This window comes from Girardinichthys multiradiatus, chromosome 9 (assembly GCF_021462225.1).
Source record: "Girardinichthys multiradiatus isolate DD_20200921_A chromosome 9, DD_fGirMul_XY1, whole genome shotgun sequence".
NCBI classification, from domain to species: Eukaryota; Metazoa; Chordata; class Actinopteri; order Cyprinodontiformes; family Goodeidae; genus Girardinichthys; species Girardinichthys multiradiatus.
The window spans coordinates 21,466,595-21,492,902 of record NC_061802.1 but is presented as its reverse complement, the minus strand read 5'-3'; the positions used below and the strand labels follow the sequence as shown (position 1 = coordinate 21,492,902).

Below are 26,308 nucleotides of genomic sequence, written 5' to 3'. Positions count from 1 at the left end.
ACAGTGGGGTGTGTTCAAGGGCAACAGAAAAATATAGGGATAACATAAGACATACTCATATTTCCTGCACGCTTTTTCCATTCCATACACTTTACGTGATTAAGTGAATTCACAGCGTATGCAGCCAGGTCCTACAGCCAACATGAGGGTGACTGGCTTTCTTTTTCCTTTTAAGACTAAGCAGTAACACTCTTGACACGTGAGTGAACCCTGAAAGAGAACTTGAGTCCTTAAAGCACCTCCAATAAGCTGTAGGTCAACTCCACCTCCAGCTTCCTCCAACGCAAGTCAGTAGCATCACAAACATTTGTCCCCGTAGCGCTCCTGAGCCCAGTCTCGCAAGCAGATCAAACATTATTGCATTAAAATCAAACCGTGGATAAAACCAGGTTTAAAAAAAAAAAAAAAAAAAAAACATTTCCCAACATTGTTCTGACATTCCCTCAAATAACTTACTAATTCTGTTTGGCCCAGCTCAGACCGTTCATCTAAGAAAACACATCGAATGCTGTTCTCTTACACCTCAGATCATTCAGTAGCACATCCCAAAGTTCAGCAGCTGCACCTCCATTCTGTCCTCCTCGCCATCTTTACAAATCACAAATACTGTGGTAGATCCAACACAGAACCATGAAAACACAGATAAGTGATCAGCTTGTCCTGTTGTATTCTTTAATAATATTATCTTGAAGAGGATGAAAAACGTACCTCAAGATGTTCGGTTTTTTGACATACAGTATATAAATGTTTGTAAACTTGAACTGAAGAGGTGTGTGTGACGATTTCTCACAACAAAGTAAATTTTTTTTTTAAAGATGAGCATCAAGGAACTAAATGAGTAAAATATTCCTTCCTGTAACATACCCATTATTTTTGATAATACAATTTAGACTAATATATTTCCCAAACTACTAATTATAACATGCCAATATTGTCTGTGGAATAGCCTCATTATGCTAGCAGTTTAACTATTTCTAAAGGCATAAACTGAAGGAAATAAAATGCAGCAGTGTGATCGGTCACAAAGGAAAACAGGAAAGAGATCTGAGTTACAGCCGGTGAAAAAACTCTGTCATGTCTCAGAAATGCCTTCAGAGAAGCAGTGGGGTTTCCCCTGGTTTCTTCCAGAGCCAACATGCCGTTTTAGCCAGAACAAAGATCCATCTTATGAGTTTGTCATTTTTTAAGCTTATTTTTAATAGGCCTTGATCCTCCTTTCAGGGTCTGAGTCATATATTCTTCAGTGCGACGTCAGTCCAGGGGAGGTGTGACGAGGGCATTCTTGGCAACAGGAGAGGGAGGAAGGACAAGCAACAGTCTTCATGTGAAAGTTAGATTTATTCCAGGAGCTGAAAACCCTTTCTTTTTAATTAAGGAAAAAAGGTTATATTGCACAATTTTACGGAATAGTGGAGACAAAGAGGTGACCAGTAATCTTATTGGCTGTTGGGAGATGTTACATGGGTGGTGAAGCGGTGTTTGCTGAATGTCTCGACTTTTGGTCACAGATCCGATCGGCGGCGTCTCGCTGGATCTTGATCTGACACGGCGCTGAAGATGGGAGACGTCCTCTATGACTCCAGGGAATCAACTGGAGGAGAGACAGGCAGGAATAAACAAAGGTAGATGCTTGATTTAGAATGAAATTCTTATTTAGTGGTGATTTACTAAATTACTTCCTACTAAAGAAATGACAGCGATTCTTTGTTCAAACCACTGATCACAACCCACTGTAGTCATGATGACAATGAGTTATTGCTCTAATGTTCCACTGTCTGAGAATATAATCCATGGGGAGGCTTCAACAGACCGTAATGTAATCTACACTAATGATGATGAGCAAAACCATTATGTCTGATCATTTTAACCAACATTTTCCCCTGTTAACAAGGCTTTGTTGGAAAACAAAGTGAACTTATGTGCAAAGGAAAAAAGTATCCCTCTCCTCACCTTCCTGTGGAGGGTCTACAGTGATTTCCTCCGTCTCCTCCCTTAGGTCCTCTGTGTCATCCGTCATCTCTTCATCCTCATCTTCATCCTCTTCTAGCTCTCTGGCAAGGAGCTGGCGAGCCAGCTTTATGTTCAGGCCCTCATCATAGTGCATCTTCCTCATCATCTGAAAATGCTTCTTTTTGGCTAAAAAACAACAACAAAAAACAAACGGTGAAACGACTTTAAACAAGCAAACGAACACTGAATGTGCTGTGACTTGCATGTAATCATACTGCTTGAGCTTTTTCTCATTTTGTCTCGTTACATTCATAAACTCCAGTGTGTTTTATTTGGATTTGAGCTCCACCCATATTCCCATCAGCGTACCGCATGATGCTGCCACCACCACCAAGGTGGGGATGGTGTGTTCAGGGTGCAGCATTAGTTTCTCACAACACTGCATCATGGTAGGTTTTTTTTTGGCTGGGAATATTTCAGTTTTCAGACAATGGATTGAACAGAGCTCTGTGAGGTGTGAAAAACCTAAGTTGTTTTAAAACCTAACCCTGCTTTGAACCTCACCACTTCCTCACTAGACTCTTTGTTTTTCACTGTCATCCAAGAACCTCACAGAGCGGCTGTATTTATACTAAGATTAAATTACACACAAAACTTTATTTAGTTAAACAGCTGACTTTTTAAGCCAGGTGTTGACAGTAGATTTTATTTTGAGGTATCGCAGTAAGGGGGACTGAATACAAATGCAAGCCACACAAACATTATGTTTTCCTTCCAGTTCACATAAAACATCACATAAAATCCCTCAAAAGTGCATTATAATCCATACACTGCAAAACTACAGTGTAGAAATTACATAATATGACTTTACAAATCTATTTGACTGCTAATAATGCTTCTTTTATTTTATATCAGGCATCACATATATGCTGCGGTCTCTTCTTAGTGACAATAACACAAAGACGAGGTATAGCTGATCAATATCTCAAATTACAAACTTTATTGCAATATTAATGTTCGCAACACCGCAATCGCTAGAGACTGCTTGGATGCAGTATTTAGTCGGCTATTAGAATTCAAGTGCCATGCATTCACACTCTGTGTACCAATTAGGGATGGGACATCACAGTTATTGTGGAGAAACGGTTATTTACTGGTGCGGTGCTGGGGGTGTAGGGGTTAAGAGCGCACCATGTGCAGAGGCTATAGTCCGCGGTTCGAAACCGGACCCAGCAACCTTTGCTGAATGTCTCCCCCTCTCTTTGCCCTCTTTCCTGTCTATCAACTGTCAAAGGAAATGAAAAATAAAGGTCTCTATTGCTGTAAAAAAAAAAAAAGAAATGGAATTTACTGTCACAATGATAAGTATAAGTATGGTTCGAACTGTTTAATCTCCCCCTTTTTCCCTAACATTGGCTTCGTAAGAGTATTAATTAAATCAATATACTATGAAATAAAATGACTGTGTACTGTTAGCGGTATAACTGCACCATGTTATGTAACCGGTGAGGGTGCACAATATTAGGAAAACATCCCATGTGTGATAATGTAAGTGGATGTAGCGATAACCACTACTTGTGATAAGTAAGGAAACTATAATGTCTTTCTGCTTTGAGTTCATAGCAAACATAGCAAAACATTTTTCTTGAGCGCTATTTTTCTTAGGTGGGCTCTTACTGTAGGAAGTGATAGATTTATTCATTTTAAATACTATTTGTCGCTTTAACCATTAACTAATTATGGTGAATAGTCCATATCATCCATTTCCAAAGGTCAAAATTGTATTTGGCCAACTGGATGGTCTATAACTGCCCTTGATGTAGAGATCAGAGGCACCAGCACCCCCACAACTCTGTAAGGATAAGAGGGTACAGACAATGGATGGATGAGAAAACTGACCCGCTTTTGGGGTTTAATCTTCACTATAAACAATCTCTCTTAGTTGATCTGAAACACTATGTGATTCTGAACTTTATACATTTAATACAAACAAGAAAACCCGACTCGACAGTCAAAGGAGGACGCCATGTCGTTTTATTTCTAATGCGCTTAACCACAGCAAAACCTTCATCCATCAACGCTAAACCCCACAGTGATCAAGAAAATCCTCAGATTAGTTTCAGTCACAGCATACTGTCTCTTTGAGGACTGACACAGATCACCCTCCTCTGGGCATCAGAGAGCATGTTTACATTGCCTCTGCGCTGCTAGGGTCAGGTGTTGCAATCTGTGTTTCTGGTTCTATGTGGGATCTAGTGTAGGTGATTAGAGCTGCTAAGCTACTCCTTTTTTGATACCAAACAACAGACTGAATTTAAAAGGATCAGGAAAAACAGATGCTGTCAATGAATGAATTAAAATCAACCTGGGTGAAGAAATCATACAGTATTTCCCTAAACTGGAGAACCAGCATTCAGCTCTGATGCTCCACTAATCTAGAACTACCAGAATACTGTAAAATGTTGAAACCCTGAGTTATTTTAAAATCAAGGTTAAACCCATTATTTAGGAAAAGCCAATTTAAACTGCAACTATAACATCATTAATTTAAGTCTGTGGTCCAACTGCCTTTATTATGCCACTGCAATGTTCTTCTCTCTATGCGCTTTTCTTTTTCCGTTTTATTCATGTAAAGCACTTTGAATTGTCTTATTACTGAAATGTGCTATACAAATAAACTTGTCTTGCCTAGCAGTCTGCATTTTCATCTTTTTCCAGCAGGTGGCATTGGTTGGTTCATAGATCAGCATTTACTGAAGCTGCAGCGGTGATGTTGAGTGATCTCGAAGTGATTTGCAGTTTTTTCTATTTTTCAACCTGCCGGATATAAATCTGAAACGCAGGCGAGCAGTGTGAGTGGATTATTTCTGTGAAAGTACAGAGAGTGAGAATGCATGGGTCCTATCCCCCCGCCACAGTGGGTTTAATTAGGAATCTGAGAGTACGCCAGAGACGGTCGAGGTCGCGGGCCGGTTTAAATCCTGCTGACAGTGTGGATGTATAATGCATGTGTCTTTGTCGGGAGAGCAGGAAAAAGAAAGGTCAAAAGTAGCACAAAGAACACTTGAGAACATTTAAGAGGGAGACCTTTCCTGCCAACACCCCACTGTTGAGCAGCACTGAGTCACCCTCACAGCTGCAGAGGACACTTTATATTAAGACCATGGGTATAAATAGAAAGATGAACCGTGGGGGAGCCCTTGATAAGATGGAAAATGAAACCAGCAATCCAAAAATATTTATACCCCTAAACATTTCTCCATATTGCCATGTTACAATCACAAATCTCAGTATCATTTAATTGATTTTTAACACAACGTAGTGCAGACTTAAAGTGGAAGGGAACTCATACATGTTTTTTAGTTTTTAAGAAGAAAATAAAACGCTGAAAACTGTGGCATACATTTGGTTTCAGCCCCCTTAACTCTGCCACCCATAAATAATTGCAGTGCAACTAACTTCCTGCAGAAGACACCTTATTAGTAAATGGACTCCACCAGTGTGTAATTCACTCTCAGTTTAAATCCAGCTGTGCTGTGAAGGCCTCAGAGGTTTGTTATAGAAAAGTAGAGAACAAACAGCATAATGAAGATCACGGAGCATACCTGACAGGTTAGGGATGAAGCTGAGAAGCTGAAAGAAGCTTTAGGTCAATCTTTAAGCATCTAACAAACTGTTCAGTCCTCCCTCTGTTGTGGAAATGCTTGAAGTGGGGTCCTGCTATAAAACAATGTTGCTGACAATGTCCAGTGTACCATTACCGCCCCATTTGCAGTTTGACACAAATCATATAGGGAATACAGGTGCTCTGGTCCTTATGACATGTATGCAGAAACGCTATTTGCAAAAGAAAACCAACACTGAGCTTGACCCTGAACACCCCATCCCCATGGTGATGGGGTGAGCTAAATGCAGAGCAACTCTTTAAGAAAGAGTTAGAAACAGCAGAGGCGTCTACACTGGAGCAGGGCAATGATCTTAAACACACACCTTGTCAAAGTTATTACCTAAATCCAACTGAGAATCTGCGGCACGACTAGAAACGTCTTGTTTAGAGAGGCTTTCAAATCAATCAGCTGAAAGAAAAACAAGGAAAATCTTTAGATGCTGGTGTATCAGCATCAGAGCCAGTGACTTTAGAAACTTAACATACTGATAAAGGAGGCTAGTCCTGTCCTGGGGACGGCTCTGGAGCCTCTAGAGATAACTGTATAAAGAAGTAGGGCTATTAGAAAATCTTGCAGCAACGACACCAGTAGCTATATATGCCTATTTACTTCTTTCCTCTCTTTCTCATCTGTGCTCCCATCACTCCATGACCTTTAGCAGTTTGGTCAATGTCATTTGTGTCGGTGTGAGTATCTGCTACCATGAAACTCCATCCAACATGCTAAATATTACACTAGCTTGTAAAATGCATTTGTTCATAACACTTGAAATATATTAGCCAACAATTATTGAACTTCAAATAGTCTTTGGTGATATAAATATTACCATAAGATGATGGCAATAAATGGTGCTGCTACAAAGAAAGATGCTTTATAAAATAAAGAAAGTGGAAACAACCAGACCATCGTGTTCAGGAGACCATAATTCAACAACAGAGTGCTTTCAGTCAGAGGTTTCTTCAGATCCGCTGTGATACTACATACGCTATATTCCTGCCAGAGAAGATCTGCCCTGCCCACATCCATCAACATCTAATATTACTCCTTGTAGAAACATCCATAGTTCATGCAAGCACAACACTTCCTTTCCCTTTGGGATTAATAACATATTTTTGAATCAAATTTAAAGTGCAACATTTGTACAGACATACTCCAAAGACCTGAAGCATAATTGTAGCAAAACATTGCTAAAAAGTATTTAAGGGGTGCCAAATACAAAGGCACACCTTTGTATATAAAAAAGAAAAAATATCAAGTATCCTTTTCCTTTCAATTCACAACTATGCACTACATCGTGTTGGTCTATCACAAAGAGATCCCAACAAAATACATAAATGTTTGTGGTTGTATTGTGGCAAAATGTGAAAAAGTTCATAAGGTAGAAATAGTTCTTTAAAGCACGGTACATTGTCCCACCACAGTGGCAGTGTCGACTGAAATTGAAAACAAACGGGGCCACGATCTCATTGTGAATGTGACCAATTAAAAGAAAAAAACGTCACCTTGCTCTTCTGGAGTCAGCTCCTCTTCCTCCTCCTCGCTGCTCTCTTCCTCTTCTTTCATGAAGCGTGGCTCCGCCCCCTCTGCTGCCACCAGCCTGAAGGACAAAGTTAAAGAAACTTCAAATATCTCCTCTAAGCATGTCAATAATAAGTGTAAACACCAACCTGCAACATCAACGCAAAGAGATGAAAACCCCTACTATAGAAACACACATCAGAGGAGAACATTAGTGGAGGTATTAGTACATTAGATGAGACAATAAAAGGCAGAGTCGAAATGTGGGACTTAATGACTCAAACGCAGAATAAAAATAACAAGAGTTACTATTCTCACCTCTCAGACCCACTAAAAGCTTTAACAGCATTAGAGAAAATGAATAATGCTTTATGGCTGAGTGGAGGGCAGTGAATATGTGGAAGCTCCCTTTTACTGTGCTGCTGTTCTCCAACCAGCTGGAGTCCCTCAGGGCGAACAGTGTACATTTCACTAGACGTTCAAAGTCCACCAATAATAAGACAGCTAAGACAGAACGAAAAGCAGAGAAGGAGAGAGAAGAAGTGATGAAGAGGAGAATGAGCAAGCATGAATGATGGGAGGATGCAACTGGATGAAGAAGGGAAAAGAGCAGCAGTTGTACAGCACTGTCTGATGGGTTTGGTGTAAAACAAAACGGGGCATTCATTACAAAAGCAAACAAAGGCAGCTAATTGACTGCCTCATCCAATCCCAGCTTTAATGCACTTATATAAGGATGACGGCCCAGAGCAAAAACACTCCTCCGGCTCCCATCAACACCCTGATGACAGATAAATATTTCTTAAACCAGATGGCTTATTAGGACCTAAACTCCCAGAAATATTTTTTTTTAATGCTGTTTAATGTTTTTAAATCGCTGAAGCATGCGTTCTTTACGGGACTCTGAAGAAAAGTTTATTGATCACGGCAGCGAAAAAAGGAAAGCATTTTAAATGAAAACATATAAACTGTTTGGACATATACCAGCTTACAACATCGACACAGTGTGCAACATGTTCAGGACGGTTTATGTCGAGCTTGCAGCCAATCTGAATTAAAGCCATGTTCTAACATCACTTCACTGGAATGCAGGGCTGTTAGGAAACACCCTGGTTATTGATCTGCGCTCATTGCGGCTCAACGCAGAAACAGAGAAACTGCGTCTTTATTAAAATACAATCACACAAAAAAATCTGTTTCAGTGAGACATATAATGCCAAAATAAATATCCGAATGTTTCATATGGTGCCTCGCTGACGTTTTCATATCCCTTACATTTTTTCACATTTTGTCGCCTCACAGACACAATTGGCAATATATTTTTTCAGGATTTGGAAGAGGAAAGAAAATAATATACAGTTTTCGCATTTCTTTCTTTAAAAATCTCAAAAGCGTGTGGCCTGTATTTGCTCTGCTAACCTCAAATAACATCCAGTGCAATTTATGTAATGTCCACTATCAAAAGTTAGAAGGGGTATGGCAAAACTACCAACCTACCAAAACATAGCTGTCCACCTAAACTAACAGATCAATCAAAGGGAGCACCAAGAAGACCATGGTAACTCTGGAGGAGCCAGAGGAATCTAGATTTCTGGTGGGAGCTCACCATCCCTATGGAGAAACACAGTGTTGGCAGCATCATACTGTGGAGATGATTCCTCGGGAAGGACAGGAGGAACAGGTCAGAGTTGATCGAAAGATGGATCAAGTTAAATAAAAAGCAATCCTACAAAGAAAAGCTGTGTGAGGCTGCAAAGTAACAGACTGGGGTATAGGTCCACCTTCCTGGAGAACAATGACCCTAAACATCCAGCCAGAGCTTACATGAAATTGAGATCAAAGCGTATTGAAACTTTAGAGTGGCCCAGTTAAAGCCCACACCTAAATTCTTTTGAGAATCTAAAGCAATACTAGAAAATTGCTTTCATAAGCTTTCTGACTGAGCTTGAACTGTTTTGCAAGGTGAATAAAAAGCCTTGTGGCTGTAACTGAAGCAACAGGTGGTCCTGAATCTTCTTGGTTCTGGGGAGCGGTCTACAACTGCACACTTAGATTTTTATTTTAAAACCTTTAGAAAACCATGTGTTACTCCTAGTCCTACTTTGTACTGGGTATTAATAATATAATCCCAATGAAATAATTAAAATGTGAAAACGTTGTGGGGCACTTTATCAAGCCACTGTACACATTTCACAGAAACAACAATTCAATAAAACACAGAAGCATCTTACATTTAGCGGTTTCCCTAAAGATGTAAAAGCACAAACATAGCCAGTTTATTGTTGCAGTATATTCATTATTAAAGATAATAACATAGTAAGCCAATTCAAACATATAGTCACAAAAATGTTTTCTCTACTCAGCTCCTAGGTCACGTCCATCACCCTTTCCTATAGTTTTATTGTGTGTGTCAAAAATGCCCCAGCATCCAACAACAATCAGTTTGGGTTTCAGTCTGGTCCATCTTGTCTGCGGCAGGTTCTCCTCTTTGCTGCACTCTGTCTTTGCGATGTTTGGAGACACATTCCCACCAAGTCATTCCCTCAGCTCACCTGGCTTGTCACTGCGGCTGCTTGACAAGTTGCTGCTGACTCAAAGTTACTTTGTACCGCTGGGATTTCTCAGCGCAGCCTCCTAACTCTGTCTGTTTATTCATTATTGGTGAAGCTATTTGTCTGCTTGCTTTTCATCCACTAGTGAGACAGTTGTTTGTTTAAGCAGTAGTGTAAAGTTTTTAAAGGAGACATAACCTAATTTATAAGTCAAAACTTTGATAGCATTCTAACATCTCCTGTTCATTCGGCTCCTTTAATTCAAGTAGAGTGTGGTGAGACACTCGGCCCCATGATCTGGACGGGGCGAGTGTCTTTCCACACCCTGTACAGACGTCAATTACTCACAATAAGCTTTGAGATCTGTTTCGACTGTAGACAGGAGAATAAGACTGACACCTAACAGTAGCACACACAGCAAAACAAAACAAAACTGGCGGTCAGCAAACTAAAAACGCTGGACAGGCAGTTTTTTTCTCAAGTCCTTAAGTTTTCCTTGTCTGAGTTTTACTACTGATAGATGAGAAGCTTTCAGACACAATCTGCCTTGTCCTGTTCAACATCTAGAGACTGGGCCAAGGAGAACTTATCTTATTTCTGGTCCTGTCCGTTCAGCAATAGGTTAATACTCTCAGTGCGGTTATCTTTGTGTGGCCATGGACTGCTGACTTAGACTGGTTTTGAGTGTTTTGTGTGTTACATCTATAAATAAACAACATACAGCAACTTTCCAACCTTTTGGCACTCCTATTAAATATGTGGCTGGTCTCAGGACTGATGTGGTCATGTAAGAAGGTTGATTGATGTCAGGTGAACCATTTCTGAGTGGTGTTTTATATCAAGATCTTACTGGATGACCCAATGATGACCCATTACCAAATAACTAGTAGAACTCACCAGATTTCCGTTTAAAACATTCATGATGTCTTACACAAAGTGCCTATGGACTTTGGAAGAGAAACAGGCCCACAGCATCACAGATCCTGCACTGTACCCAACAGTGGCCAACGGGGGATTTTCTACATGTTGAGATCTTGCACTGTTATTGCAATGGCAACTGCGATTCGATATATTGTGCAGCTCTAATGTTTACCCTTAGGAAACAGGAGGTTATTAAAAGTATTTTTTTTATTTAATGTGTTGCAAAATTGCTTGAGTTTTATTTTGTCCTAAAGGAAGAGGCAGTTAAATTCCCAAAAAAATTTCATTCTCACTTTGAGGCCAGGTCATCAGGCGCAAGCCCCCCAGCGTGGCCGTCTGAGTCACTTAGTGCCCCCTCATCATCATCATCATCCCCAACCATCCTGAAAACAAAAAGACAATCAGAGAGGTCAACGGGAAGAATGGAGACGAACAAATAAAAAGATAAAAAAATATATTCTGTTCAATTTAATTGATTTATAGATGCAAATTTACAAGAAAGTCAATCCTAGTGCAATCTACAGAGAAGGTAAATATATATTCAGTTTAAATGTCATGCATTAAATACCAATTCTATCTAATTATTAAATTAGATCTATTATTATCTAATCTTGCAATTTTCTTTTCAGATAGGTTAAGATTTGTTCAGCTGAGGAAGGGGACTTTCCAAACGTACGACCACAATTCAAATCTTATTTAAAAAAAAATCTATTCAGTCCAACTGCAATTCAACTCAATTTCTCTTTGCAAGTCCACCGCAAGAGGACTTCCAAACTGAAACTCGTATCAGGTCGGATGGGGAGTGTCGGCTCAAAGACATTTCGATTAGGTTCAGGTTGGACCTCCCAGGGACATTCACTGAGTTGTCCTGAAGCCACTCCTGTGTTATCTTGGCTGTGTGCTTCGGGTCTTTGACCTTTAGGAAGATGAACCTTCGCTGCAGTTTGAGGTCCAGGACGTTCTGGAGTAATTTATCCTTACATGGTTGTAGCTTTCTTCTTCTCAACTCTGACTGGTCTCGTAGTTCCTACTGCAGTAAAAACAATCCCGCAGCATGATGTTGCCGCCACCATGCTTCACTCTCGGAACGGTATTAGGCAGGTGATGAGCAGTGCAAGACACGATGCTTGGCATTTATGCCAAAGGATTTAACCTTTGTGTGCCTTTTGGCAAACTCCAGGTGGGCTGCGATAAGTCCTTTACTGAGGAATGCTGTCAGTCTAGCCACTCTACTATACAGACCTGACTGGTAAAGCACTGCTTGTCCTTCTGGAAGGTTCTCCTCATTCCACAAGGCAACAGTAGAGCTCTACCTTCGTTTCCAATAAAGGAACCTTTTCAGGAACTGTGGTAGTTTTCTGGGGTAGTTTTTCTCCCCAGTGTTTCCACTGAAAAGCAGGTAAAAATCTACCCTGAAGACGACCCTGTTAGGATGTGAGGACTCTTTGGATGGACCCTGAATTAAAAGTGGTGTTTTGTGGTGGGAGGATGCTAAACATTTGTCCCTAACTGGATGTCCCAGCATTTTAAGTTTGAATGGAGCAGAAGTGTTGCAAAGAGACATCTTGCCTTCTTTAATTATCAAACATCTGCAGATTATTACAGAACTCCTCTGAGTTAGAAGTGATTTTAATTTAGTTTCTGAGCTTACCAAATTATTTCTAGATGGCCGAATGTAATCCCGATCAAAGGTCTACTTTTCTTTCTGAGAGTCAGCTTCGGCGCAGGTCATTTGAAATAAAAGCTTTACCTACACATTTACCCACAGCTTAGTGTCCATGGCTTTTAAACTATAACCGCTACAAAACAGTCCAACAACAATCCTGTATTAGTCTGATTTCACTGCTTTTAACCGCATACTGGACTCCAAACCACACCATGACTCCAGCCAGAAGAGGAACTGTTTAGCATCAGAGGATGTAACCTACATTATCAGTCAGTTTGTGGAAACACTTACAGAACACAGCCTAAGTAGATCATAGGTACAAGGAAGTTAAGTCCTGGTGAAAAAATGTTTAGGAACCCATTTTCAAAACGCACCTCATCTCAGAGTGACCATCAGGTTCACACATAGACAGGGGTGGGCTTTTGTGGAAATAGGAAAGTGAGCGATATTTTGAGTGTTATGGCGTAGGCTGTAAAACTTTAAATGAGATTTGTTTTTCGCTGAATCAACATACATTTCAAACAAACCTCTTTAACTTTGCCTTTATGAGGTCTTGTGTGCAGAATTTTGAGGAAAATGTTAAATGAATCCATTTTGCAATAAGGCACCAACATTAAATGTGGATAAAGCAAAGCAGTGTGAACACATTCCAGATGCACTCAATTTAGAGCATTCACTGAATGCAACTTACTTCTATATATGATTAATGTTAATAAAAGCAAAGTTAAAGAAAAAAACACAGTGACTGTTTTAAAATGGATCTATCAACAGGGTGGACATTATGAACGTCGTATATGAAGCTTTTAACCTATTGTAAGGTGTGCTGGGTTCATCTATCTTCATCAGGCCGTAGTCCTTGTCAGGAGGATGGTACGTCGCCAGGATGTTCATTTCATCCCATTTAGCAGATTTCTTTCTGTGAAGAGATCAAAGATAAAAAGAGGAAACGGTGGTAAGAAAAGAAGGGTCTGCAGACAGTCACCCACTGTGGACGACTGCACACCAACCATCAATCCACTGCACAGAAACCTCTGGGGCGAAAGAGTCCAGATAATCTAGTGCAGAGCGTGGCCCAGTTTTAACTCACACTGCATAAATTTAGGAACACAGAGACAAGAGCCCAGATATGGCACTGGAACAAACATGACTTATTGGGTGAAATACTTACTGTGTTTGGGTCTGTAAAAGAGTAATGGTCAAAACAATAATCAAATTAAATAGTTTTTTCCAATAATTCTCTTCATACCCGAGTATTCCTGCTCTGTTCTTTACCCTAACCTAGATATTTTTAGTTGGACATTTATTTGTTTTTTACACTTACTTTTTACAATTTAAATTCCTAAGCAAGCAGCTATGAATTGTTTTTTTTTTACAGCTTGGGAAGACATCTCTGCCCTTTTTTAAAATCTCTTCAAGCCGGACTACAGCACACAACCCTCGAAACGGTTCATGGAAAAGGTTGTGAGGGTCACTGGAAACAGGAAAGCAGCGGGGAACGGGGGAAAGACGCTAAATCCACCGCCTGCTGCCTCTAAGCTTTGAATGAGCCACCTCTCAGCATCAGGGCAGTGAATAAAGTTAAAACACTGTAGGCAACTGCTCAAAGAAGAGCCGCAAGCTGAGTTAGTGCCTAGGTTTATTTGCAAATTCAAGCGCTATGGGTAAGACAATTTATGCTTTATGTGTACGCATTGTGCCTGATATGTTGACAATTTCCTACATACATTTCATACATTTATTAATGGCATGCCGTGATATGCTGCAACTGTGGGTGATTCAGGTGCAAGGAAAGTTACGGCACTTTCTGTGTTGCCAAGCAATGATAAACAAAGACAGCCCTGCTGTGTTTGCAATGCCTTTACGCAGCACTTTACTGACTTTGAGGTGCACAAAAATAATCTGGAACAGTTTTATAGTCCATCCACTTTAGATGTGGAGAGCAAACCTCCAGATGGAGCTTACTGAACTGCAGTGTATAAGTCCACGGGTCCTGCACAGTTTTCTCCCTTCCTTACAGGGACCGAAACTCTGCATCCAAGCTGCTCGAACGTTTGCATGCTTGGAAGTACAGACCTCCACGAGCATGAGTTCTTTTTATCAAGATGAAGAAGACAAACCACAGACCATGTCTCACTGGTGCACACCTACAAACTATTCTAAGAGTTTCCACCGTTTTAGGAAGGCATGATACACTGCTCAAAAAAATAAAGGGAACACTCAAATAACACATCCTAGATCTGAATGAATGAAATATTCTCATTGAATACTTTGTTCTGCACAAAGTTGAATGTGCTGACAACAAAATCATACAAAAATCATCAATGGAAATCAAATTTATTAACCAATGGAAGCCTGGATTTGGAGTCACACACAAAATGAAAGTGGAAAAACACACTACAGGCTGATCCAACTTTGATGTAATGTCCTTAAAACAAGTCAAAATGAGGCTCAGTATTGTGTGTGGCCTCCATGTGCCTGTATGACCTCCCTACAACGCCTGGGCATGCTCCTGATGAGACGGTGGATGGTCTCCTGAGGGATATCCTCCCAGACTTGGACTAGAACATCCGCCAACTCCTGGACAGTCTGTGGTGCAACGTGACGTTGGTGGATGGAGCGAGACATGATGTCCCAGATGTGCTCAATCGGATTCAGGTCTGGGGAACGGGCGGGCCGGTCCATAGCTTCAATGTCTTCATCTTGCAGGAACTGCTGACACACTCCAGCCACATGAGGTCTAGCATTGTCCTGCATTAGGAGGAACCCAGTGCCAACCGCACCAGCATATGGTCTCACAAGGAGTCTGAGGATCTCATCTTGGTACCTAATGGCAGTCAGGCTACCTCTGGCGAGCACATGGAGGGTCATGTGGCCCTCCAAAGAAATGCCACCCCACACCATTACTGACCCACTGCCAAACCGGTCATGATGAAGGATGTTGCAGGCAGCAGATCGCTCTCCACGGTGTCTCCAGACTCTGTCACATCTGCACTACCTGAGCCACTTGTGTGGGTTGTAGAGTCCGTCTCATGCTACCACGAGCTTGAAAGCACCACCAACATTCAAAAGTGACCAAAACATCAGCCAGAAAGCATAGGTACTGAGAAGTGGTCTGTGGTCCCCACCTGCAGAACCACTCTTTTATTGAGTGTGTCTTGCTAATCGCCAAAGATTTCCCCCTGTTGTCTATTCCATTTGCACAACAGCTGTGAAATTGATTGTCAATCAGTGTTGCTTCCTAAGTGGACAGTTTGATTTCACAGAAGTTTGATTTACTTAGAGTTATATTGTGTTGTTTAAGTGTTCCCTTTATTTTTTTGAGCAGTGTTTTTTGGTATGAACATCGGCACTGACTCATGTTAATAATTTTTTAACATTTTGCTATTGGTCCGATAAGTGAAACTGTTTATTTCCACCTTGTTGCTGTTTTGTACAGTGTTTACCTGAGGCAGAGAAGCAATAGCAGCGGTGTGGTCATATGTTCACGGTGTTGAAAGGGTAGGGAAATATATATTATATCGGTAAATATTGGAAATCAGCCATAATGGCAGCATTGATTTCGGATATCGATATTGGCCCACATTTTCATATCGGTGCATTTTTTTTTAATAGATCAAAGCATATTCATATGTTCGAATGGCTCAGTCAAAGTCCACACCTAAATCCAAATAAGAATCTGTGGCAAGACCTAAACATTTATATTCACATAAATCACACGCCCAGCGTCTCTACATGTGCAAAGCTGGTGGCAAGGACTACAAAGATGCTTCAACAAAGTAGCGGAGCTAAATACAAATGTATGCCACATTTGTTTTTCATTTTGAAAACAGGTTTTCGTTTTACTCCCTCTTAACAGAGCCGTACAACTTTCTATTGTTCTTTCACGTAAAATCCCAATAGAATACACCAACATTTTGGGATGCAACATTGCACAACATGAAAAAGTTCAAGGGGTATGAATACTATTGAAAGGCACTGTAAAGGGGCATGTTCGGCTTCACTTGTGTGTGTTGTCTGTGTTTTGGGTTACACAACATGAACCAGAAACCTCTATTCCAGCTAAACTGCTTCTGCCCCTTTGAATGACTCAGAGCTATTCATCACAACAACTACAACACAATGATGGAGCACCTGCATCAGCAACCTAAAAAAACCCCCACAATACTCACCAACTGCTCGTAGACAATACATATAGAGCTACACTCTTACGTGATAAGGTCTACCTCCCCAGGGTGTCCCACAGCTGGCCGCATAATGCTTCAGGAAAACTAATTAAATAGAGTGAGTCATCTCTGAGATCTGAGCTGCGCTATCAGGTAGCATCGTCAACGTACGGCGAGGAAAGGTCAAGCCTGCGACCCCGCGCAAAAACACTGCACCCAGCGTTTGGTTTGCATCGGAGTGAGGCACTCATCATAATGCACAAATTACAGTACAGACCAAAAGTTTGGACACACCTTCTCATTCAAAGAGTTTTCTTTATTTTCATGACTATGAATATTGTAGCTTCACACAGAAGGCATCAAAACTATGAATTAACACATGTGGAATCATACACTGAACAAAAAAGTTTCAAACAACTGAAAATATGTCTTATATTCTAGGTTCTTCAAAGTAGCCACCTTTTGCTTTGATTACTGCTCCGCACACTCTTGGTATTCTGTTGATGAGCTTTAAGAGGTAGTCACCTGAAATGGTTTTCCAACAGTCTTGAAGGAGTTCCCCGAGATGCTTAGCACTTGTTGGCCCTTTTGCCTTCACTCTGCGGTCCAGCTCACCCCAAACCATCTCGATTGGGTTCAGGTCCGGTGACTGTGGAGGCCAGGTCATCTGGCGCAGCACCCCATCACTCTCCTTCTTGGTCAAATAGCCCTTACACAGCCTGGAGGTGTGTTTGGGGTCATTGTCCTGTTGAAAAATAAATGATGGTCCAACTAAATGCAAACCGGATGGAATAGCATGCTGCTGCAAGATGCTGTGGTAGCCATGCTGGTTCAGTATGCCATCAATTTTGAATAAATTCCCAACAGTGTCACCAGCAAAGCACCCCCACACCATCACACCTCCTCCTCCATGCTTCACGGTGGCAACCAGGCATGTAGAGTCCATCCGTTCACCTCTTCTGCACCGCAAAAAGACACGTTGGTTGGAACCAAAGATCTCAAACTAGGACTCATCAGACCAAAGCACAGATTTCCACTGGTCTAAAGTCCATTCCTTGTGTTCTTTAGCCCAAACAAGTCTCTTCTGCTTGTTGCCTGTCCTCAGCAGTGGTTTCCTAGCAGCTATTTTACCATGAAGGCCTGATTCACACAGTCTCCTCTTAACAGTTGTTCTAGAGATGTGTCTGCTGCTAGAACTCTGTGTGGCATTGACCTGTTCTCTAATCTGAGCTGCTGTTAACCTGCGATTTCTGAGGCTGGTGACTGGGATGAACTTATCGTCCGCAGCAGAGGTGACTCTTGGTCTTCCTTTCCTGGGGCGGTCCTCATGTGAGCCAGTTTCTTTGTAGCGCTTGATGGTTTTTGTGACTGCAGTTGGGGACACTTTCAAAGTTTTCCCAATTGTTCGGACTGACTGACCTTCATATCTTAAAGTAATGATGGCCACTCGTTTTGCTTTACTTAGCTGCTTTTTTCTTGCCATAATACAAATTCTAACAGTCTATTCAGTAGGACTATCAGCTGTGTACTGTATCCACCTCCTGCACAACACAACTGAGGGTCCCAACCCCATTTATAAGGCTTGAAATCCCACTTATTAAACCTGACAGGGCACACCTGTGAAGTGAAAACCATTTCAGGTGACTACCTCTTGAAGCTCATCAACAGAATACCAAGAGTGTGCGGAGCAGTAATCAAAGTAAAAGGTGGCTACTTTGAAGAACATAGAATATAAGACATATTTTCAGTTGTTTCACACTTGTTTGTTCTGTACATGATTCCACATGTGTTAATTCATAGTTTTGATGCCTTCAGTGTGAAGCTACAATATTCATAGTCATGAAAATAAAGAAAACTCTTTGAATGAGAAGGTGTGTCCAAACTTTTGGTCTGTACTGTATGTTGCTTCCAAATACTGCACCCGGCCAAGAGACAACTAGTGCCAGCATGAGCCAGAGGGAAAAGCGCATCAATTTCACCGCAAGATTCTGGGTAACTGGCCCAGATTTAATCAAATATGAAATATTTCTTGGTCTGCTTTAAATATTTACAAGGAAGCTAATTTTTCTGACATATTGGCAACTGTATGTCATAATACAATATTTTCTAGATTTGATTATATTTAATAGCAGGTGATTACTAAGATTAGTCTAATATCTGTTGAAGTGCATTTGTTCTGAGTTTTTCTCAAAATAACCTTCGATATCTGAGTAATCACATAATTCTTTAACTTTATATTCCGATTTCCTTTGTTTCTCATCAAAACAGAAGCTAGGTTGCCCACCTCAAATAACTTTTGTAAAGTAAGCTGTGTTTTTCTTGATCAGATTATGGAAAGTCAGATTCATTGACAGTCACTCAAACTGGCCACCAGGGAGAGAGGAGAGAGTCAGTTTCATGGAAGCAGCCATAAAATATGCATCACTAAGTGTGAGGCTTACAGTTCACCATTAACTAAGTAAGAGCAGATAACAGAAAAGCTGACACAAATAATTTACAGACGACACATAAAGCCCGACTTTGCCCTGACAGTTACGGAGGTCTCGAGCATGAACCTGGCACTGATTTTACTAACATTTAATTTACATCTGTGTACTGTAGAAAAATGCAAGCATGAGAATAAAACCCCATTCACAATGTGGCCCTAAATAAGATCCCCGCTTGAAGTAAAGGCATCAGACCTAGGCAGTCCTCGCAGTGCATGTCGTTACTGGAGGAGACAAACTTAAGCAATTTTCAGCATTAGTGAGGTGTTAAAACCTAAGTCAGAGAAAGCACAGAACTTCAAGTAGGTATCTGTACGACATTTTGAGACATGTCAATAGATCATCCAGGCTGCAAGAGCGTGAGAGACTTTAAGTAAGAGGCTGAACAGAGTACAGCAAAGTTGCTCTGCCTCATCTTTGTGCTTTCAATAGAACATGGTGGATTTGTAAATGTGTTTGTTGAGGCCTGTCTTATGTATTCCTATGTTATAGGATTTACAAATCAGGATCAGCAGGTTAAAACTTTACAAAACCCAGAGACTGGAATTTGAGCATACAATTTTGATCGTTGATTCTCTAGTCATTTAAATGTAATGCCACATCAGCTACAGTGGCTCTGGCAATGTCGTTAAGGTGTAATGAACCACACAGGCATTTTAAAGCAAGAAAATAACATCAACTAAAATTTACAAATCATTACAATTACATAAACGAACAATTGAGACAAGTTACACACATCAGAAAGCATTAATAATTAACTTCATGATTCCTTCAAGCACATTTCTGCCCTTTTCACAACCATTAAACAAATTAGGAGTGACACCTTAGAAAAAAAGAAACAAGTCGGAGAAAAAGAAACAACCAAAACTATGTTTACAACATGCATCTTTTGTCCCTTTGAATGATGCGGATTTGAGAATATTCAAAAATGTACGTTGTTTCGTTCACTCACAGAGCTGCAGTCAGTGTTGCAAGTCACCATTAAAATTCCAGTGAGGCTTTACATCAGTGTCAGTGAGGTGTATAAAACATAACTAAGATTAGAATAGAGCAAACGATCTAATGTGATAACTGCTTTCCATTAATATGGCCTTGCTCACATTAAGATAATCAGGTAATGTTTACATGATATCTGCTAATCCACTATAAGGTAAGGGTGGGCGATGTAACAAAAATATCTTGTCACACTTTTTTTTTCCCCCACAGTAAAATCACTACGATGGTTTCATCACGATTTTCCCGAATACAGGTAAAGCACCTAAAATAAAGCGCTTGGGGCAAAGAGAGTTTCCAACAATAATTCATTTCAATGTAAACACAAAACTAGAACACTGTGCTAAAGTTCACTATGGATACATTATTGATATGCAATAGGATAAAAATGTTGCATCATATTAACTTTGCAATTCAGCACAGTCATCAATTTAACTTTTAGCATCAACGCATGTATTATTTTGTATCATTTCATGTCTCATGCATTAAATAATGTTTGTCAGGGATAACTAAGGCCTGCAGCCTGAACCCACTGGACGTGGTTGTTAATTACCTTTTTGCTCTGCGTGACCTTCGGAGCGCTTTATACCTGGCAAAGGCTTTTATTGTGAAGGATGTTGCACTGACGCTCTAAAAACTGGTGTTTTTGGCTGCCCTTCCCCAACTAATCAGACCTTCTGATAAAATACTGGTAGTTTAATCAATCTGACGATCTATTAACCAGTTAAACGCAAGGACAGGACATCTTGAAAAGCCTTACTAGCACAGTTGTAAGGTCCAAAATTCTACTTGCATCACTTGGTGCTCTTTGGTGGTTTAAATATCCTGGGCCTATTTTTGCTGTCTTCTTCTTGCATCTACTGCTGTGTATCTAAGCTTTATCATCCAAAGAGCCATTTCTGCCTTGTCTAGCCGCAACGTTACACCACACTTTGAAAAAGGGCAATGTTAGGTTTGCTCCAGGTACTTGCTCCAGATAACGGTTTTTTTCTATGATCGAATCAAGAAACAACTATATTAATGATTATTTAAAAATTTTAGAATAAAAAACAAAAGCAGAGTTTGACCTAAAAAAGACGATAACTCCACCCCTAGTTTAGTTCTCTTGTAAAAATATTATTCAGCAATTTCCTAAACACACAGAAAAACTGCATATAAAAGTCATTTTTAAATCAGCTTTATATTTAAAAAATATTTCTCAGTTCACCATAGTGGAGCAAACAAATGCTGGTGCTTAAGGGTCACCAGCATTTCTTTTGCTTTTCTTTATGTATTGTGATTCAATATTACATTTTATTATCATGTTGTATTCCTTTAGTTGCAACAGGTCTGGGTGGACTAGCATCTAACTACAACTCTGGTGGTTTTGTTACTGCAGTCCTCCCAGAGTACCTCCCAGTGTCTCCGCGTTGGTACCTAGGTGGACATGGACTCTGTCCAGGGTTTCATGTTCACAGCTCGAACAGAGTCCAACACCCCCCACCAAAAACTGAATTAGATTAATCGATGTGGATAATAAACTGATAAGTCATCACTGGTGAGTGTTATTAAACATGTTCTATATCATTCTAGGTGTATTTCCAAAACGCTAATAATACACAGAACACATATTGAACTTGTATGAATGAAAGAAGTGAAAATCACCAAGAAAGTGAACCACTCAGCTGGTTTTTGTTGGATTATTACACATCTTTAATCTATTGTCCACTCCTCAGTAAAATGATCACTGTTTTTGCATCAACAGAATAATTTAAGACTACATTTTGGATTAAATGAGATTAGAAGCCTCAGTTATATTTCTGCAGTTTACTGTAACACTGTAATAGAAATCGACTGGGGAAACATGTTTAATCTATAACTTTGTATACAAAGTATACGTTTAGGCACTAGGACCTTATTTTAAATATACTTTATTTAAAACTTATACGACCTGTTTGTTTTAGAAGCAACCTACCAAACTTTTGTATACCAGCTGACGGTGTTCGGTCTAAGATGCACCCAAATGTTTAAACGTTGCATTTCAGGCCCTGCAGGAACGACTGGCATTAGGCAGCATCACAGATACAATTGTAGACCGCAGCTGTAGATTTCAGGGCACCAGGTCCTGAGAGCAAATCTATGGTATAAAGCTGGAGGGTATAAACACACAGGTGGTCACATAAATCCCCGCTGGATGGTACATATTTAAAGAGGCAGCTCAGGATATCCTCCAGGAGCACAGCAGAAGGATTTAGGAGGGCAAACAGTTTGTACTGCTGTTAGGCTCACAATGAACGCTGCACCTTAAAGCAACAGCAGAAGCAAAGCCTATAGATTTCTGCAATAAATTCTTTTGAAAACAGTATGATTAAAGCACACACATTAAATGTTGATGTTTCTGAAATTCTACTTCCCGTTGCTCTGTTAATAACTACACAAAGACATTAGAATGCAGACTAAACCCAAATTAGAGATGCACTGATCTAACAGCTTAGATCGGTCATTGGCAGGTTAAATACTGAAAATGTTCCATTACTTTGTTCTTGTCATTCCTTTGATTGTTAGAATCTGTAGCATTTTTTCTCTCTTTATAGCTCCTTAAAAAAACAGCAAAAAATAATAATAATAAAGTGTCAGAATCGGCAGGTCGGATCTAAAAGGAAAAACAGAAATCGGTATCAGACAGAAAAAGCCTGATCGGTGCATCTCTTCAACAGAAGCATGAAAGGTTGATTTTAGCATTATGACCTCACCAAGATGTTCCCTTTGTTCACACCTACAGAACTAAAGAGTTAAATGGACTGAACTTATATAGCGTTTTCCAGTCATACAGACCGCTCAAAGCGTTTACACTAGAGCCACATTCACCCAATCGCACTCACTAACGTTCACACATTCACACACCGATACGCAGATCGGTAGGCAACTGGAGGTTAAGTGCCTTGCCCAGGGGCACATCGACATATGGCAGGAGGAAGCTGGAATCGAACCCACAACCTTCTGATTGCAAGACGACTACTCTTCTTACTTCCACAGTCGCCTCTGTGTTCAACCCAAGAGAAAAACTCTTGGATTATATAACAGAGTTCTCATAATATATGAATGGTGCCATGTAGATATTATTGTAGTAATCATACGCATTGGATACATTGTATTAATTGGACTTAAGAGCTTTACTTAACTCCAATGAATAATAATATTTAAGACAAATCATGAAAAAAATGACAAAAGAACAGACTGTGTTCCTTGTTAATACAACAATGTTACACATTATATAAAGTAATAAATCTTAAGAAATATTGTATTAGCCATAATGTGTGCAAACAAGACAATCCATCCCCAGCATATACAGTCAGGGGATGGAGAGGATGCAGCAGCAGCACATCGGTCAGCCCTTATTCCCTTTAGAGGATTTGACACTTGGCTGCACACCGAGTCCTTCCAAAATCTCCTTTTTCTCCACTTTCTTGCCCCTCAAAAAGAGACTATTTTTGTACCATCACTGAGAACGCTCGATCAGAACTGCTACTCTTCTGTGGCCTAATTTATCATGCAGCAATTCAGATGGCTGTTCCTAATGGCTAGACAGACTGATAGAAAAAGAGAATACGGCGCTTTGTAAGAATATCTCATCTATCTTATATGACGACTGGACAATATAATCTCCAATATGAATAACTGAAAAATGACAACTTGTTCTTCTTTCAATTCGTGCTCAACAGATTTTGGAAGGATTAGCATCTACACAACAAAAAGCTGAATCTCCAACTAGCATCAAACATTTAGCAGCATTAGGCGTGTGGGTGGTGTTAATTCATCTCCTAACGCTGGTACTAAACAGCTTGTATAAGGCCTTAAAAGCTCTCATACCAGTGAATTTATTTTTAGACCCAAACCCTAACATATTGTAAGCCTCCAATATGACTGCTGCAACAACTTGCATCTCGTAGCATGTTCCTGATGTTCTATGATCATATGATCATGTTCATGATCCTGTTCTGAAAGCAACCTGGAAGAAGGGCTTTGAATTGTCCCAAACTTGCTCAAGGGCACGGAGTTTTAAAAGTGCACACTGTGGAGTAACCGGAAACAAAGAAACAATAAACTCGAGGCAACATAGAAAGTGGACCAATAACTATTGTTTCTTAGGGTGGATTCACCCACTTACTCAAAACATTTTGTTAAGCTCTCAGAGAGCTAAAAATATCCACCTATTCTTTTTTATATAAATACTGATGTCAAAGATGCACATGAGCAGTTTTCCTTTATTGCGTCAAGTTATTCAATCTTAATTATCCGTTTGGTTTGGTTTTTTTTTTGTCATTTCTTTATATTTGACTACTTTGGTAACCAAATAATAAAAGTAAATCATTTTATTAAAATCACAAAGCATTATACAGAGAACCCTGCATGGTTCCCAAGTGAAGAAAGAACAAGAGATGGTTGCAGTGGAGAAGATTAGCGAAGCAGCATCTGTACGAGTTCTGTGATTCAAAGACATTACACCTCACTGCAACAGTAGAGGTGCCTCTGCCAGAGACAGCAACGCATTAGAGACGGCGGGGCAAGACAAACAGCAGACATAAAATCAGAGACTCACTGGACTAAAGAGCACAATGAATGCACTTTGTCCACCAGTTCATATTTTGATACAAAAGCTGCTATTTTACTAAATATTTGCATTGTAATTCAAACAGATAACGTGATATATAAAGACAAATAGACATCACAACCAGTGCAGGGCTGTGATGTAGTTGTACGAAATGAAACGTTAACGGAAATGTTAACCATTGCCTCTTTTTAAAATTCTACTTCTTTGTTTAAAACTGCAGCAACATACACTGCGTGAAATATAAGTCATCTTTACATTTTGTGTAATGTGCTGCATATATTGCATATATGTGAGGTTGTAACAGTACATATTCATATGTAGCATTTTTCTGCCAACATTAACAGAGAAATAGTACTTCTCTGATTCTGTTATTGACCGTTCCCCTTAAGAGGCCTGCAGGTTTAGGCAGGCGGCCACTGTTTTATAACCTAACTTTATTTACCTTTATGCCTGACCTCTGAGGGGTGTTCCCTGGTCTTCATAAAGCTACTTGTTCACTAACGTCTTCTAACAAACCTCAAAGGCCTTCACAGAACAGCTGTTTATACTGAGAATAATTCGCACTCCACTGGACTCTGTTCACCAATAAGGTGATTTCTGGAGTCACCTCGTCGCACTGGATTTTAGTTGGGAGTATCAGATTTAAGGAGGCATGATTTTTTTTTTTTCTTCCATTTCACATTTATTTACTACTTTGCTTTGGTCCATCACATAAAATAAATGAACATCTGCGGGGATGATGTGAAAAAAACGTTTGAATACATTTGAAAGTTTTGCTCATCATTAATTAACGGTTACAAACACACCAAGTGACGTGACTAACTTCTCCTTTGCTAACGACTAAGCTAACCACAAAAGGCGCTTTTTTGAAGTCAGTCCGAGCTCAAAAATACACGTAACACAGATATTATTTCAGCGGAAAGATGCTGTTTGACACTCTAAAGAAAGAACCGGAAAGCTGTTAAGACTCAGACTGGAGCCTGCTGTTTAACCGCCAAACAAACGTTAGAGAGAGGCTAACAAGTGTTAGGCTACCTGGGTTCCACCCTCAGCGCGGCTGAGTAGATAACTTACTGGTGGTCATCCTCCGAGAGTCCCGGGCCGTGCTCGGTGTCATCCACCGGCGCCTCATCGGAGAAGGATTTCAGGTTTCCGCCGCTGTTCTTGTTTTTCAGGATTCCTTTAATCGGTCGGGAAGCTGCCATTCCCACACACGCTGACACGGAGAGCCAGACCCGCCGGTTGGTTTCTGTTAACTACCTCTTGCTCAATCCCTGAATATCGTGATGTTTACGAGTAATTTCCTTTATGGAGGTTATAATTTCAAGGCGCAGTCTTTCATAACCACGCTATTTAGTAAAGGCAAGAGAATTACAAACAGCAAGCTGCGTAAACACTCTGCTTCTACATGCCTACTCTCCTGGCCGCTGTCTCTACTGGGCAGAGAAGTCGTACTAGCGGGTTGGTTTGGCTCAAAACATCGCGAGGTTTCCGACGTGCGGTTCTACGTCGCCCTCTGCTGTCTTCTTATGCAATTACGTATGAACAGAAACTTTTTTCGTGTTCTGTAAAGTAAAATGCAATAAATACAAGCATTGTAATGCATACAATAGATAAATATTTTAGAAATAAATTTTGGTTTATGATATCCTGGTGGAAGAAAGAGCTGATATTTTAAAAATGTATGAGACACTTTAATATCAAATCCAAAACAAATCCACTTAAATTCATTGTAGATTATGGTATTCTAAAATAAAATCTCAAAAAGAAATTATATTTAAATGTGCTCTTAACCTATGA

At 40.1% G+C, this 26,308-nt stretch overlaps 1 protein-coding gene across 2 annotated transcripts; it reads right to left on the bottom strand.

The window, feature by feature from the left end:
* Nucleotides 1–1,319: 1,319 nt before the first annotated feature.
* Nucleotides 1,320–25,985, bottom strand: ppp1r2 (protein phosphatase 1, regulatory (inhibitor) subunit 2). 2 transcript variants are annotated; one of them, XM_047375520.1, is made up of 6 exons: nt 25,583–25,984; nt 13,084–13,191; nt 10,903–10,992; nt 7,121–7,215; nt 1,951–2,136; nt 1,320–1,591 (listed from the first exon to the last, which is right to left on the bottom strand). In XM_047375520.1, the coding sequence occupies exons 1-6, from the start codon at nt 25,711–25,713 to the stop codon at nt 1,572–1,574; spliced, it is 630 nt and encodes a 209-aa protein (XP_047231476.1). In that variant the 5' UTR covers nt 25,714–25,984; the 3' UTR covers nt 1,320–1,571. The 2 variants fall into 2 exon arrangements, with proteins under 2 accessions (XP_047231476.1, XP_047231477.1); XM_047375521.1 differs by lacking the exon at nt 10,903–10,992 and having other exon boundaries at nt 25,583–25,985.
* Nucleotides 25,986–26,308: the final 323 nt, after the last annotated feature.